Below are 16446 nucleotides of genomic sequence, written 5' to 3' on the forward strand. Positions count from 1 at the left end.
TTCGGCGTATACTTTTTATTGTTTCGTCATTCAATTTACATACAAATATTTTCAAGATACGTCTTAAGAAACAGTGTGTTGCTCGGCGTCGATTCAAATTCTCTCTCTCCCTTTCGCTCGCTCCCTTTCTCTCCTTCGCTGTCACTCTCGCACAGTCTCTCGTTCGTTCTCTCCGTCCGCGCTTACGTTCGCCAGAACTCTCGTATTTCGTCGTACAAATGTGTGTGTGTGTGTATGTATGTATGTGTGTATGCGCGTGTCTCTGTGTGTTGGGTTTCGCGGTTTACTTAAAACGCTAGCAAAATAATACGCTACGCGGTGAGTATGCCTCGTCGAGCCTCCTCTTCGATCCCTTCCGTCGTTGTCGTCTCCCGACGGAGCTCTGCGCAGCGTTCGACGGTTGGACACCCCTTTTTCCCCGTCGCTCGAGCTTCCTCGAGTCTCCTTTCTCGCTCGACGAGACGAGTCGGCGTTTCGAAGCAACGTGGCCAGATAGGAGACATTCAAGGGAACAGTTTACCATCTCCTTTACGTTACCGTCGAGTTCTGCAGTGAATAACCCTTTGCACTCGAAAGTTTCTCGCTTGAAATATTCAATCCTTTCCAGTTCGATGTAGATAAGACTCTTTAACACGTTGAATGCCATGGGTGTCACCGGTGACCCCCAAGCAAATCGAATATAATTCACTCAATTAACCCTTTGCGGACGAAGATTCTTTGAAATACACAAAATTACACATATTCAGCGGATGAAGCTAAATTATATAGCAATTACTTAAATGATAGGAAAAACAGAAACTACGCGCTGATCTCTTGGTGTTTGAGTAATTCAATTATTTGTTTATGACTTAATCTTCGAAACATGAAAACTTCATCTCGCCGAAATGTCGACGTTCGTCCGCAAAGGGTTAAACGATGATTATTCGCAAACTATGAATAATGCTATCCACTGCGGTGACATTCAGTTTGATGAACGTGCAATGATGATCCAATTCAGTCAAATGATTTAATATTGTATTTTTTCCATTTTGCGTATTTTGCTCTATGAAATCGTGCGGCGTTCAACGTGTTAACCACTTGCGCTGGAAAGACGTGTCACGCACGTCGAGACATTTCTATCCGAAAATTCTCAATGATGTCTTTCAAGCGTTGATAATCTTGTTGCATTACGCCCATTGGATTACTTCGAAATGTATCACTCTATACAGAATGATTAACAAACAAAATGAGTGTACACATCAGCGTAAAATAGGTAAAAATGAAATTCATCGCAGGAAACTTTGCCAAATTTCTGAATTCATTTCCAGCGCAAGTGGTTAACACTGGAGCTATCGAGCAGTTAAATTGTCTTTTTGAAATTGTTCTGTGGAAATCTCAAGAGTGCAATCATTGAGACTTCAGTTGGTTTGCAATTCAATTTGTATATTGCTGAACCAGTTTCTCTAATACTTTTTCAGAGAGGTGCCCGCTGATGAGGAATGGGGGTGAATTATCGATATGCTCAAACCTCTCCGATCTTCACGATTTTCAAATATGTTATTGGGGATGTGATTTGGACAACTGTTTCCTTTATATAGTGTCAGCGGAAGGCTTTAGTTTCCAAGATAATCGCGAAAAACCTTTGTCACTACACGAGAAACGAATAATTACGTAACTCTTATGATCATTGTGTGACAGATGTAAAACAAGACTAGAAAATCACCGAAATGACATAGCAAATAAGTTACACTCTTCCTAAAAGATTACGCAGAAAACAAGCAAACGATCCCCATAACAAGCATAGATGCATTCTGTTGAGAAAACATCTACGTGCTACATCCAAATATTACTAAAACAATTTACCAAATGTCCATCCTAGACAAATTGTAGTGTACAGTGGAGTTATTAACACGTTGACTGCCACCAGAATTTCGAGAGTTTCGTTATAGCAAGATTTATTCCTTTATAATACAGGAAAATAGTATTAGAAATAATTATTAATGTCTTGGCATTAGTGCTCATGTTATACTATTATCTAGCTTTTTGTTCTTCTGAATATTTTGACTCAATGGCAATTTTCTTATTGTAATTGTTTTCAAGCAATTTGGAAGCTCCGGTCACCGGTGACCACCGTGGCAGTCAACGTGTCAAACGTTGACTATTTGAAAACATTTCTACCTTATTAGTAATACCGCTTAACGCAATGACATTCAACAAGTTAAACCTGCAATACTAATAACGTAATTCAATTACATAAGTCGATATTACATTATCGTCATTTCGTATATTTTCCTCGACAGAGTCGTCACTCAACGTGTTAAAAAAAAATATACACGAGCACGTCCGTCAAGCATAGCTGTACAATAACCTGAGAAGATCGAGGGCTGATTGATGCAAGCCGCCGAAGTGACAAGCGGTTATGCTTATTGCATTAGCTCTCATGGACGCGATCGTGAATACAGAACTCAGTCTACTAACACGTTGACTGCCACGGTGGTCACCGATGACAGGAGCTTTCAAATCACTGGGAAACAATTATACTCCTGAGATAACTGACATCCAATAAAAATGTTCGACAGCGTAAATAAGTAGATAGTAATGTAACTTAAGAACTGTAGTACCAAGTAATTGATAATCTTCTCATCTTCGCTATAAAATAAAAAACGGCATAAAACGCTGAAGCTTCTCGTGGCAGTCAACGTGCTAATAAAAAAGGTTTCCCGCGGTTATCTCAAAAACTAAAGCCTTCCGTTGGCAATATATACAGGAAACAGTTGTTCCGAATGACGTCCTCAGCAACATATTCGAAAATTAAAATCGGAGAGGTTCGAGCACATCGACGACTTTACTAGAATGGGGTAGCGAAAGGGATAAGGCGAAGTGTGGGGGGGATTCACCTTTGTCTGGCTTCACTGCTTCGAAGCGAAGCTTCCGTCCGGAACTCGGATTCCGAACCATCCGAGGAATGCGAGCCGTGGATGCTCAAAGCGGCCGCGCCACGTGCGTTTGTTTACCAGTCACCGACTCGACCCGACCGGAACGGACTCCCCGCGTTCCCCGCATCGTCGCTCAACTCCATTCCGCGATCCTTCGATCCTCTTCTCCTCGTTTCGACGATTCGAACGACTCGGACGAGACCGCGCCGGCTTTTTCGGGACGAGACACGACCGAACGCCTCGCGGTCCGACCACTGCACGGCGCATTCCACTTGCTCCTCGACGCTGGAACCAACCGAACCGACACGACTCGACGGGACACTTTTGTTTCGCGATTCTTGGGATTGTTTTTGGATCTTTCTCGAATTGTTTGGCACAGATCTTAGAGTGATGTGCATGAATATAAATGTTTATGTTCATTTTTAGCGAGAAACTTCCGAGTGCGAAGGGTTAATGTTGAACTTTAATGTTGAAATAAAATAACTTTCCTCGATGTACTTGTGATTTCCCTTTTAGTTTCAAAGAATATCGTCCTCGTGGAAAAATGTTAAATACTTCTAGTGAGAAACTTCCGAGTGCAAAGGGTCAATTTCACTTTATACAAAATATACGAGTCACGAATACGTGACACTAGCGAACATGATATTCCGCGACAGTAAGCCGGAACAGAGCCGATATCAAGGAAGTTTGCGGCGAACGATCGGTGAGAAGTGCGTAGGATGTTGAACCGCTACCGATCGGTAAAGTGTAAAGAAACGCAGATTCCCGGTAGTTCCAGCGTGAAGGTAAACTGGGCGGACGCTGCTCGCTTTGACGGGTCGAATCTATAAAACGAAGCTCGATGTTTCCCGATCGCGCGACGAGATCGGTAAAAGAACGAACCGAACAAACCGGCCGCGGAGCGCCGGGAAGGAACGCGGCTCGCTCGTCGAACGTCGGAACAGTGCGCGCGTAATATTGCATGTATGTACAGAAGTCGTTGTCCTCGGATAAAATGAATATAGCCGGAGCGATAACTGCGGGCAAAGTTATCGAAGCCGTGCGCGCGGCCGGCCGGTAAACAAAAGCGAACGTTAATCGTCGAGTCCGCGTGTCCCCGCCGCTTCTCTCGCGTAGAAGTAAGGCGAATAAATGTTCCCAACCGAGACACGTTCGACCGTCGACGCACGGCCCAGTTACTCGATGGTCCTGCGATGCGGTACGCCTAGCCTCGCCTCGACTCGACTCGACTCGACTCGTCGTGTGTCGCTTCTTAAATAATTGCAATCGTAACAAACACTCGTAATACTCGCGCGATAAACTTGCCATATTAAAATTATCCATCTATGATATATATGTATATAGAAATATACATATATTAAATACAATATAAATGCGTCTAATACTAGTCATTTTTCTCCTCGATCAGCCGCTTCTTTACTCGTACCCCGTTCCTCGTTCTCTCGAACATCCGCGCGTTCGCCGCGCTGAAAGCTCTTTCGGAGCTCGTATAGTAGTTTCTCTCGCTTTCTCATTCTCTCCCGTTCCCTTTCATCCTTCGACATCCCTCTCGTCGCGGTGCACCATCATCGTTATCGTCGTTGTCGTTACCATCGACGCTTCATCGTCCGCTGAATGTTCAACACGTTGAAATCTAATCGGATTCTTGTAATTCAATCGATTGAACGATGATTACTCGATTTTTTTATTGTAGGTGACGCTGTCTAACGACGCTCGGCAAGATGAACGTGCAATGATAATGAAACGATTCAATGGAATCATTCAGTATTGCATTTCTTTCTGTATTTCGTTGCGTGAAATCGTGCGGCGTTCGACGCGTTGAAACGCGGTTTCGCGGGGTTGCTCGACCTAGGTGCTCCGAGTCGACGCGCCATCTTCGAGGGATGATTGGAGTTACAAAAAAAGCCTCGGATTAGCGTCGTCCCTCGGTTAACGTCGATCGGCGGCCGAGCATCGCTGCGAAACGCGAGCACACCGCGGAGAGAACCCGAATTCGCTTCTCCGGCGAGAATCTCCTCGTTGTTTCTCCCCGTCGCTTCGTCGACGATGTCTTCGTCGACGACGCTCTCGTCGAGTCTATCTCCCCGCGCGTTCCCCTTGTCGCGAGCGCGCCGCGCGTGCCGTGTCCGATCCAAGAGCAACGGTCGATGCAGGAAAATGATAACGAATACTGTCATACTGGAAGATCGACGCGCGAAAGAGAGCTTCTCAACGCGACAGAGACGCGCGACTCGGCGGGGAACGCACGCGAAACGATGCCGTTTACAAGATTAACCCTTTGCACTCGAGGGGTGACTTTTGCCACTTGATTTCATACAGTAAAACTAGAAAATCTGAGGCTCGACCCTTTGCACTCGAGAGGCGACTCCCAGTCGCTATTTAGTTTGATACAGCTAACTAAAGCTAACTAAAGTTATGAAGTTTGATATACAATATTCAAGTTCATTTAATGTAATTATCCATGAAATGTTAAAATAGAATAGTTCCATCCCTTGGTTCCTATATTAGTTATATTAACACGTTGACTGCCACGGTGGTCACCGATCACCGGAGCGTCTAATCACTTGAAAATAATTATAAGATGAAGGCTGATGTTCTATCAAACTATATAGTCACGTAGATAGCTAAATAAAAGTGTAACATAAGCGCCATGAAAATCTTGATCGTTTTTCCGTAGAGTTGTTCTCTTGTGGCAAGAAAAAGCAGACAATGATTAATCTTCACCGGTGACCGGAGCTTCCAAGTTGCTTGAAAACAATTACAATAAGCAGATTGATATCGAATCAAAATATTTAGTAACACCGGAAGCTAGATAATAGTGTAATATAAGTACTGTAATACCAAAACATTAATAATTGTTTCTAATACTATTTTCCTCTGTCATAAAGGAATAAATCTTACTATAACAAAACTCTCGAAATTCTCGTGGCAGTCAACGTGTTAATGTTACTTGGAAAATCTGTCACTGATATGTCATTAAAAAAGGAAAAATAACGAAACTATTTTCGAGTGCAAAGTATTAAAACAAATTAGCTCTATCTCATCCGAAAATGTGAAAATGTTTCCAATGAAAAACTTCCGAGTGCACAGGGTTAACCCTTCGAGTGCCGTGGGCGCGTACACGCGTCTAGGGGCGCTAGAATTCGCTGAGATTCCGATTCGTTTTACGACAGACGCCCGTATAACGCGGCGAACGCGTTTTAGGAGATCATACGAGATTGTTCTCGTGTAACGCGTCACGAACGATTAGTACCGTGACAACTTTTAGTCTCCGCGTTCTGTGAAATACAAGAGAACTCAGAGACAGAAGGAATCGGCGAGGAAACAGTGCAATGCTCGACTGAACCTCGCCTCGTTTGTAAACGCGAGGAATTCTCGCGTTTCATTGCGCACCACGTTGCACGAGGAATCGCGTTATACGGTGGTCTACTGTGTTCCGTTTTTCTCTGTTAATAAATTAGTTTGCTCGATTGTTGCTCGGTAAAACGTGCGTGTCCTTTAACACTAAACGTACCGACACTTTGTACATACACCTATACCGTGGGTAGTCAAATTAGTTTTCTCAATTTCTGTTTTCTGGACTCAACCGCATTGAGTTTCGAGCGAGTCAAATGTTTCTTATTGGAACCAGGAACAGAAGAGGGAAAAGTTGAACTGGTCAATCGGGCAATATTTGTCACGTTGACTACCACGAAAGACGTCAGCGTTTTGTATCGCATATCCTTTCTATAGCAAAGATACGAAGCAAGAATTATTCATTCTTTGATACGAAAATTCTTATATTACCCTATTGTCCAGTTATTTACGTTACGGAAAATTTATATTCGAAATCAATTATCCAAGTCATAATTATTTTAATTTTAATTTTCTTGCGATTTGAAAGCTCCGGTCGTCGGTGGCCGTGGCAGCCGAAGTGTTAATTGATTTATTGTCAAACGAACGAAGAAAATCGTAGAGAATTTCCAGTCAAATTTTAAAACCGGTCGTTTGACCTTTCGCGGTATGTTTAGTGTTAAACGACTGTGACAGAAGGATCCGAGAACAGGTCGTTCCGACCTGTTCCGACCCATCCGGTAGTTACGGCGTTATCTGATCCTTCGAGTGCATAGGTACGATCGAAATCGCGAGCGCATCGCCGATGGAATAAATAAGAAACGCGTTGCAAACGTACTTCCGACGCGTCTAAATTACTCGAAAACAATTCCAATGCGTTATATAACCTGTGTCGAATAAAAATATTTAACGCTAGATTTATAGACACTCGTTCTACTTTGTTCCATTGTTCCTAGGAAACTGCAGTTATTAACGCGGATGCCATGAGGGTCACCGATGACCTCAACTAAATCGAATTAGTATGATTCATTCGATTAAACGATGATTATTTGAGAACTTTTCTATATTATAAGTGACACTGCCTAATGCAGTGACATTCAACAAGATAAACCTTCAATAATAATAATGTAATTCAATCACATAAGTTGTCATTAGTTATTTTCACTTTGTATATTTTTCTCAGCAAAATCGTGCGACACTCGCGTTAAAACGGATCAGATAAAAACAGATCTCAATCTGCATGAAAATATTTACGAAACAAGTTAATGTAGTTACTCATTACGTCCAGATCAATTGTACCAAACGACGTGTTCGCTTGTCTTAGTTAAATAGAAATTAATTCGATATTCCATTATAAAAGAAACAACAGAACATATTAGAAGTTAATAAATAAAAGCAACAGAAATTCGGTGAAATTGAAAACTGAGATATAGATCATACGCTGAGAATATAGATCATAGAAATAGCTTCAAAATCGAGTAATTACAGTATTACCGAATAATGTTTAAAAAATTCAATATCCATCGAATTGACGAGTTCCATAAATCTAGTGTTAATAACACAAATTGACGATAGCGTAACGCAAGGATGCGATGGCAAATAGAATGAACGATCACTCCTATTTATCTTCGCCACGAATGAATGAGCGTTATGTAAACCGCTCAAAGATTTTCGTGGCACTTAACGCAGAAATAGCCGAGCAGAAACCAGGATGGTTGCGTGTGAACATCGCGTACCCTACGCCAATCGCAGATGTTATCGCGGAACGTAACAGGCCTGGCCGTGCGCTTATTAACCGCGTGCCGTTCCGTTTCCGATTCGCAGTTTCCTTGGTCGACTAGAAAAAGATAAAGAACTCGTTGCGCAAAACCGTGATTTTCGATTCAGACACGACCACGCTCTGAACGCTGGGTTCACGGACACTGGTAGTACAATTTATTCTACCGTTCCTGCTAAAAGTTGCGTTCGTTCATTTCGATCTTGGACATCGAAGCTTTAACCCCTTAACAGTGACAGTCGACGCGTTCGCGAATATTCATCGAGAACGTGCAGCATGCAGAAGGAAAAGTCACAAATTAATTCGTCTCATATGCAAGCAATGTAAAGTTTTCCCTGTGTTCAGCGAAACGTTTCGAGGAATATCAAGACTAAAATTTCTGTGCATTCGTTTATTTCCTCTTTTTATTATATTCACTAAATATAAACATCCTTTTCTGTTAGAACGCTAATTATGTTGTAAGAGGAACAAACTCAAGGAAAAGAAGACTTAACCCTTTACACCCGGAAGCTTTTCACTAATGAGGAAACACGTAAATTAACACATTGCGTACTGGTAACGAGAAATCTCGTTTTTAATAAAGACACTTAGTTATGCAACTATGCTAATTACCATTTGAAGAAATATTCAATTTGACTCGAATTGATTATCTATTTGAAATATATTACATAACAATATATCCGAGCTTTTCTGTGTATAACGATGTGAATTGATCTCACTGAAAATTGCCAGTCGCAATTCAATTTTCCGGAAATTAACCGGTACGCAAAGTGTCAAGAAACAAAGCCATTTTACATAAATACTGCACATATTGATGCATTATACAAAACTTAATATTACATATAACACTTCGTAATTTTGTTGTATCAAATCAAATGACTGAGAGTCACCTCTCGGGAGTAAAGGGTTAAATTAAAGTTCAATTGAAAAACTCGGCGTTGCGTTGCCGGGAAGACTCCACGGTTAAGGGGTTAAAAGTAGAGAATTAGAACACGCATTCGAATATTCGTTTACCGAACAACGTGTGAAGAATTCGATTTCAGTGAACCTGGTATCGACGTAGCTCGGGAGGCAACGGTCTCGACAAATCGGGAGAAACAATGACGAGGTCGCGAGTCCTCTCCGCGAGGACTAACGAGGGATTATAAAAAAAGACACCGACGTTCGTCCGGCGACAGGCGAGTAATTGCGTCGCTTCTTTCGCATAATTCACGCCTCGTTGAATAGCATTCTTCGATCCTTATTCGTTTGTTTGCCGACGATGGAGCTGCCAAGCGATCGGATCGACGCGCGTCCTCTTATAAAAAATTACAAAAACGTAGAAAAAATTGCGTAGAAGCGTGCGCGTGTCTTTCCGAAGGTCGCGGAAGAAATCCGAGACGCGCCGCCAATTCGACAGGTCCGGTGGTTCCATCGTCGACGCGCGACGGTAACGTATGTTTCACAGAAACACCGATAAAAAAGATATCGCTTTGCTACACGGAATGATGGGCACCGTTTCTTCCACATACCCCCCCCCTCTTTCATCCGTTTCCTCTAACTTCTCGCCGCACCTCGTTCCTTTCACGCGAGTCTCCTCGTAAACGTCCCTTTGTTATTTCTTTCGTATATCGTTTCGTTTCTTTTCTTTTTCTTTTTCTTCTTTTTTTTTTGCTGTTTTCCCCTTGTTCTGTATTCTCTCGTTAATTGCAATAAATGCCAATAAGCCGGTGCAGATCAGCGTGTATATACGACTATATTATAGGTACATAGAATATATATGAACTGCAACGTTACTCTTCTCACGCTCCATGAGAATCGTACGGGGGACGATAAAAAAAATATAAGAACGGAGAATAATATACAATATCGATATCAAACACGACCGGTTCAATCGGTCGTGTGCCGTTCGTGGTGTGGAATTTTCGTTGAGTCTGCTCTCCTCCGCGTGAAATAGAAAAATCGGTAAAATTTCGAAAACGCTTCGGTTGATCAGCGTGTATAGGTACATGTGTATATAATGGCGTATGTATGATCGTATGTTTATATATATGATGTGTGTATGTATGTGTATGTGCGTGTGTCTATGGTGTGTTTAACACGTGTTTCATGTATCACCGTCGACAACGGTGCTCGAATCGGCTAGCGATTCGTCTTTTGTTCGTTCATTCGTTCGTTCGAAGTCGCGGCAGTCGATCGGTGGACCGCTTCTAACCTTTCATCTTCCTCTTCCGTTGCAATTTCTTTGTCTCGTTTTGTTCTCTCCTGTCGGGATACCTTTGAACGTTTCTTGGAATGTAACGAGCTGTGCGCATCGATTTTCTATGTACACGGAAAATGGTCGTGGGCGGTGTATGCGCGAAAGCGTGAAAAAAGAAAAACAAAAAACAGATCGGAACGTGAACACGGGAAATTTCGAGTTGATACGGGCCGACGACGCCTCGCGAACGTCTCGCGAGGGGGTGGATTCAAGCGAGAATTACGCCGACGAGCGGTTGGAAATGTTCGATGAAAAATAATTCAGAAAAGAAAAAAGAAAAGAAAAAAAAACAAGAAACTCGAACGAATCGGATGCACGTAGTTACCGTTCGAATCCCAATCTCTCTCTCTCTCTCTCTTTCGCGCTCTCTCTCTCTCTCTCTCTTTCTCTCTCTCTCTTTCTCTCTCTTTCTCTCTCGCTCTCTCTCTCTCTCTCTCGGACTAGAGGAATCATGTTTCGGAAATGATCGGCGCGTTTCGCGTGGCTGTGTATCGAATTCGACCGGTGTTATTTACAGAAATGAGAATCCCGGGTCTCCTCCGGAGATCACAGAGGGGGCTGGACGCGATCGACGCGTGTTACGGTACCTGTGTGATTCGTCGACGATGAACGATATAGATCATGCGATCCCACCGAAGAAATACACGCGTTCGAACGTGGGTAGTGTCTGTCGTTAACTACCGATCGGCTGATCCAAAATGTCTGTTGTGCGTCGAATTGGCAGAATTAGAATCGATTTTATCCATAGCGGACGTCGTTTACCATCGGTCTAGTAAACAACGAAAGGGTACGGTTTACTTAGAATGCTAGGCTAGATAATAATGTACTTACGCACAAACGTGCCTGATATACACGGGGTATAAGTCTGCTTCACTCTCGCGAATACGTAGTAAAAAAACCTTTGTTGTGCGCGGCCAACGACGCAATCGTTTCGGCAGTCACGAGCTATGCGATACAATACTCCTCTCCTCGCTGCTTCTTTCCCTCCTCCTTCTTCTTCTTCCTCTTCTTCTTCTTCTTCTTTCTCTTCTTCTTCTTCCCCTTCTCCTTCTTCTTCTCCCTTTGTCGTTTTCCTCTCGAGTCTGGCCCGCGTCGCGTCTTTATCTTCTGCTCAGCTCCGTTCTCACAGCTGAAAATGTTCAAAGATACGCGGACGCGTGAGCAAACCGTGATAAGGCTGTCCCGTTTAATTGCCACTCATCCTTACCGTCCACGATTTCTTGTTTCATCTTCTGGAACTCTTTGCGCACTTCCTTGATGATCTCCGCCTTGAAGGCTTCCATTTCTTGAGCGGTGAGCACGGCTCCGTCATTCACGCCGTTCACTTTTAGCAGAGTGTCCTCCGAGGCGGAGCCGAATCTCTTGCGGACCGACTTCGGTGACTCGGCGCCGTTCGAAAACTTATTGTTCGAGTTGTTCTTGTCCCAAGACTTTTTGTCCGGCGAACTTTCGGGTTCCTGTTGGGACGAGAAACGCGTCAGCCCGTGGGAAAAGGGGAGACACCGGAAAGGAATTTAACACTTTGCACTCAACAATATTTTTCGTTATGAATATTTGTTATATATAATACTATTAGCAAGGAACATAAAGGGAAATCTTGCATAAATTAAGGGATGTAACTAATTCATGTGTTGATACCTAATTCAAAATTGAATATTGAATTTCAGTGCTCATAATTTCGGTGTATCGAATCAAATGGCGAATGAGAGTCGCCTCTCGAGTGCAAAGGGTTAACCCTCTGTAGACCCATGTAACTTTGAAGTCGCATGTCAATATATTGACATCTTGTTTATTTCATTTTGCAAAATGGTGAATAAAATGAAGTAATCAGTTAACTTAAACTGTTATACGCTCAGACGTGAAAGTTTAACGTCATTGTAACTTGCAAGTTATAACATATACTCGTTTGATGAGATTATTGTTGAGTCGTATTCATATGTGGATATTTATTAATTTTGTACTGCACAGATTGTGTTATAATCATGAACAAAAATTCGGCCCATAGAAGGTTAACCCCTTACAAAAATTTCAAACAGAACTTAACATAAATATTACTTAATTTGTTGGAAGGAAAATTGCATATTATTCCTGTTATCAATGATTATAACTTAGAGCACACGTTGACATAGAATAAAACTGGAATCTTCTCTTAGTTTCAATAAATCATTAATAACAAAGTAGATCGATCACAGTTCGGAAATAAATCATAGGGCAAGGGGTTAAATATGGCCGCTATGGCGAATACACACCTGTGGCTGTTCCGGTTGCTTCTTCTCGACAGCGGCTCGTCTTCGCGCCAACGTTTTCGCCATCTCGTCCATCATGGAAGCCATACCGCCACCCCCGCCCCTTCCTAGCGTGCCGTAATTCCCACCGCTCCCGGTGCTGCCGCTGCCGCTACTGTTGCTACTGGAACCACTGTTCTCCACCGACTGTTGCGCCGTCTGCAACCAAATGGCAATGATCAAACGATCAAAGAATAGTCTAATCGATGAATCAATTGCAAGATTAAACTAGAAAATCAATCAGGTGAACCGAGTCGAATTGAGAGCGACACGAACCTGCTTCTTCTTCAGACGAGCCGCCTGAAGAGCAGCCGCCAACGAGTTAGCGTCCGGAGGTGGGTCCGCGTTGTTCGAATTCATTGACGCGGTAGCAGAAGGTCCGCCCAAGGGAGGATTAAGGCTGATCGCGTTCGCGTTTGGTACGGGCGGTGGTGGAGGTGGTGGAGGTGCGGCGGGACCGGTTAAGGGTACCATAGGCGGGGGTTGAGGGCCACCGGTGTTAACGGGACCGTAAACGTTCGAATTGACAGTCGGCCCGTGAATCCCACTGCCACCGGTAGGTCCGCCACCACCACCACCACTGTTACCGCTGTTGTACTGATTCACCGCATTCGCAGGCGTCCCGTACGGGTTTGTGGCATTCGACGCCGCTTGCACTTGACCGGTCCCGTACGGTGGCTGTGCCTGAGACACGACACTGTACTGAGACTGGTTCGGTTGACCAACGTTCACGCCAGCTCCAACGCCCACACCGACCACGTATTGCCCGGTCGTTGCCGCTCCGCTGCTAGCGTACTGACCGATTGAATTCCCACTCGCGTACTGGTTCCCGGCAGCTCCACCGCCTCCGGGGCCGGTGCCACTGCCACCGCCGTACTGGTTCGCTTGGCCAGGCTGTCCGCTCGAATACGCGTTCGCCATTTGACCGTTGTTACCGTAGAAATTATTCTGATTCCCGGTGGAGTACTGGCAAGGACTCTGCCCGACTACGGTGGCCGTCGCGTATTGGTTATTGTTCGCCGGGGCGCCGTACTGGCTTCCCTGTCCGCTGCCGTAAATCGACTGAGCTTGAGACTGATTCGGCAGATTAGTCTGAGACGATGGCGATTGCGCGTATTGGTTCATCATCATAGGCGGCGGTGGTACCGGTGCGTTAAAGTTCATCATCGTCGGAGGACACGGTGGAACCGAGGTCGGCATAGGAGGTTGCGGCGGTGGAATCGGGGGAGCGCCACCGCTCGACATTTGCCCCGCTCCTGTCCCTAGACCACCGACAGGTTGAATCGACTGCATCACAGACTGTTGAGGCTGGGGCGCAGGTGGCGCCGAGGATGTTCTGTGATGACCGGACTGCTGTTGCGGCTGTTGCTGCAAAGGTTGCTGTTGCGGTTGTTGTTGATGTTGTTGCTGCGGCGGCGGCTGTTGTTGTTGCTGCTGCTGCTGTTGTTGTTGCTGTTGAGGCAGAGGTGGGGCTGACGGTTGTGGCTGCTGGGGTTGCGGTTGCGGCTGTTGTACGACTTGTTGAGGCGGCTGTTGAGGCGGCTGTTGTTGCTGTTGTTGAGGCGTCGGTTGCTGCTGCTGCTGCTGCTGCTGCTGTTGCTGCTGTTGGTTTCCCAGAGGACAACTCGGAGAAATCGCGTTCGGGCTGCCGGTTGCTGCCACGGAAAATGGGATTGAGCAATTCGCTTCCGGTTCAATATGATATCTCCCGGCGCACCGTGGAGTGGAACGAGGCGGATACGATACCTTGACTTTGTTGAGACATCCTGCGCTCTTGGATTATCGCCACGTCCTCTCTGGTCATGGTTCTACGCGGAACAAGGGAACGATTAGTCACAAATCTTCACGTAGAACGCGCTAGGTGAACTCAACGTACCTGTAGCCCATGTCTTCGTCGTACTGAGCGTTACCCTGTTGCTGTTGTGGGAAAACGGGTTGCTGTTGCGTGGTCGATCCCACCGAAGGTGCGAGGCTTCTCGATATGTTGCTCCCATTGCTGAGCACCTGGTCAAACCGAAAGGATTAACGAAAAGGATGAAGACCGGCGAATCTCGACAAATTTCGAATTTCATTCGGCTCACATCGAGCGCTTGCAGCATCGCCCTGGCGAACGCGTCCGCGTCGTCCTTGCTGGAAAAGTTCAGGCCGTACACTTGCTTGTTGTCCCTCCATTGGTGAAACGTGACCGTCGCTTGATTGTACTTCAATCCCTTGAGGATCGCGCAGTTGATGACGATCTCGTGATCCTGCAGCTTCCGACCGACCACCCGGAACGTGTTGTTCACCTGATGATGGTACAGCTGGACCTTGGAGAGTCCCGAGGAACTCCCGCTCGGTACCCATTTCTTATTCATGTCGTCGTACACCATCACCGACGCACGAGCGGACGATATGCTCACCTCGCTGGAACAACGAACAAAGAGAACGATATAATAGGATCGTTCCTTCGCGTTTCTTTCGATCCGGCACACTTCGAATCTCCGAATCCGAACATTATCCAAAGGAGAATAAACGTCGCTGTCCTAAAAGCTGAAAAATCAGGGTGGCGAGAGGACCACTTGCACTCGCGACGTTCGGGCCGCCTCGGTCCTCCACGCATGGTCATTATCGGCGCGCGGCAATAACAAAGGATGCAAGCGAGACCGAATGCAACGGAGTGAGACGCAACGAAGGGGACGAAGTTGGCGGCACTACGAATTTTATTTTCCACCGTCACACATCTCACTCCGCCGCATTCGGTCTCGCTTCCGTCCTTTGTTATCGCCGTGCGGCCAATAACGACCATGCGTCGAAGACCGAGGCGACCCGAACACCGCGAATGCCACTGTCCCTTCGCCTCCCCGACTTTTCAGCGTTTAGAAGAATCGACGTATTTCCCTCGCCGGACAGTACCAGGATCCGTGTTCCCCTCGACACGGCGGGAATCGGCGACGATCGAAGGAACGCCGTTCGGACGTCGCTCGGCTCATCGTTCACGCTCGCCCCAGAAAAATCGCTGTGAGCAACGGAGGAAGAACCAGCGGAAGAACCAGCGGATTTCATCGAGAACGCTGTTACGCTCGATGTCACTTTCACCGTGCCGCGGACCGAGTCCAGGCACAGCCGTTGGGCGGGATTGCTCGCGAAACCAGAACAGAATCGAGCGAAATACGAAAAGATACTGACCGCTTCCTCTTGCCGAGCCGTATGACTCGCCCGTTACGATAACGAGCGAACCAATACGCGCGCAACCATATTTTTTTTTTAGCCGTGCACATCCTGTGCGTGCACGTCCAATGCAGGACTCGCTTCCGCGAGTCGAGACACCTTTCGGAATATTTTCATTTCGTTCCGAGCCACCCACCGCTCTGCGCCTGAGGCTCGCAAAAACGCTGTCCTCGTTTCGTTCGGTTCGCTTTTCGAATTGATCTCTCGCGCTGCACGATCTCCTTCGATTCTGTGTCCCGGGATCGATGGAATAATTTGGCTGAATGCAATAATCGCAACTGAATCGTGTCTAATCATTGTCCGAATACAGAATCTTCATTGCTCGAAACTAATTAGAATTTTTCATTTAACCGACGAACGTAAATGTTCCAGTGAAAATATCTAGATAAGGTACTAAACAATTAACACGTTGTCTGCCACAAGAATGTTGAGCGTTTTAAAGCTCACGCTTTTGTAACAGTATCGAATGATACTAAAAATAATTACTACTAATCTGATATCACAGTACTAATGTTACCCTATTATCTGGTTACTTATGTTACTGAATATTTTTATTCGACATGAATTTCCTTATTGTCATTGTTCTCGAGCGATTCGGAAGTTCCCATCGTCGATGACCACCGTGGCGGTCAACGTGTTAATAATAGTTCGCTCTTATCTGTGTATCTTCACCGCATGAAACACCGAAGC

The 16446-nt window shown here is 45.3% G+C and overlaps 1 protein-coding gene across 6 annotated transcripts in view; it reads right to left on the reverse strand.

The window, feature by feature from the left end:
- The window catches only part of ena (ENAH actin regulator enabled), a 22983-nt gene continuing 6537 nt past the window's right edge, over positions 1-16446 (reverse strand). The window contains exons 1-10 of one of the 6 annotated variants that reach the window (XR_013000063.1): positions 15442-15698; positions 14631-14952; positions 14426-14553; positions 14296-14357; positions 12826-14204; positions 12514-12708; positions 11472-11721; positions 11096-11393; positions 10852-10966; positions 1-10281 (exon numbers count right to left, since the gene is read on the reverse strand). Coding sequence is in view for 2 of the 6 variants with exons in the window: in XM_076373797.1 (XP_076229912.1) it covers positions 11365-11393; positions 11472-11721; positions 12514-12708; positions 12826-14204; positions 14296-14357; positions 14426-14553; positions 14631-14952; positions 15442-15518 (2442 nt within the window). In the remaining 4 variants the exon portion in view is untranslated. Of the gene's footprint in view, positions 11394-11471; positions 11722-12513; positions 12709-12825; positions 14205-14295; positions 14358-14425; positions 14554-14630; positions 14953-15441; positions 15699-16446 lie in introns of those variants that run through there. The other 5 variants (XR_013000062.1, XR_013000061.1, XR_013000060.1 and 2 more) reach the window with 5 other exon arrangements.

Source organism: Nomia melanderi, chromosome 14 (assembly GCF_051020985.1).
Source record: "Nomia melanderi isolate GNS246 chromosome 14, iyNomMela1, whole genome shotgun sequence".
NCBI lineage: Eukaryota > Metazoa > Arthropoda > Insecta > Hymenoptera > Halictidae > Nomia > Nomia melanderi.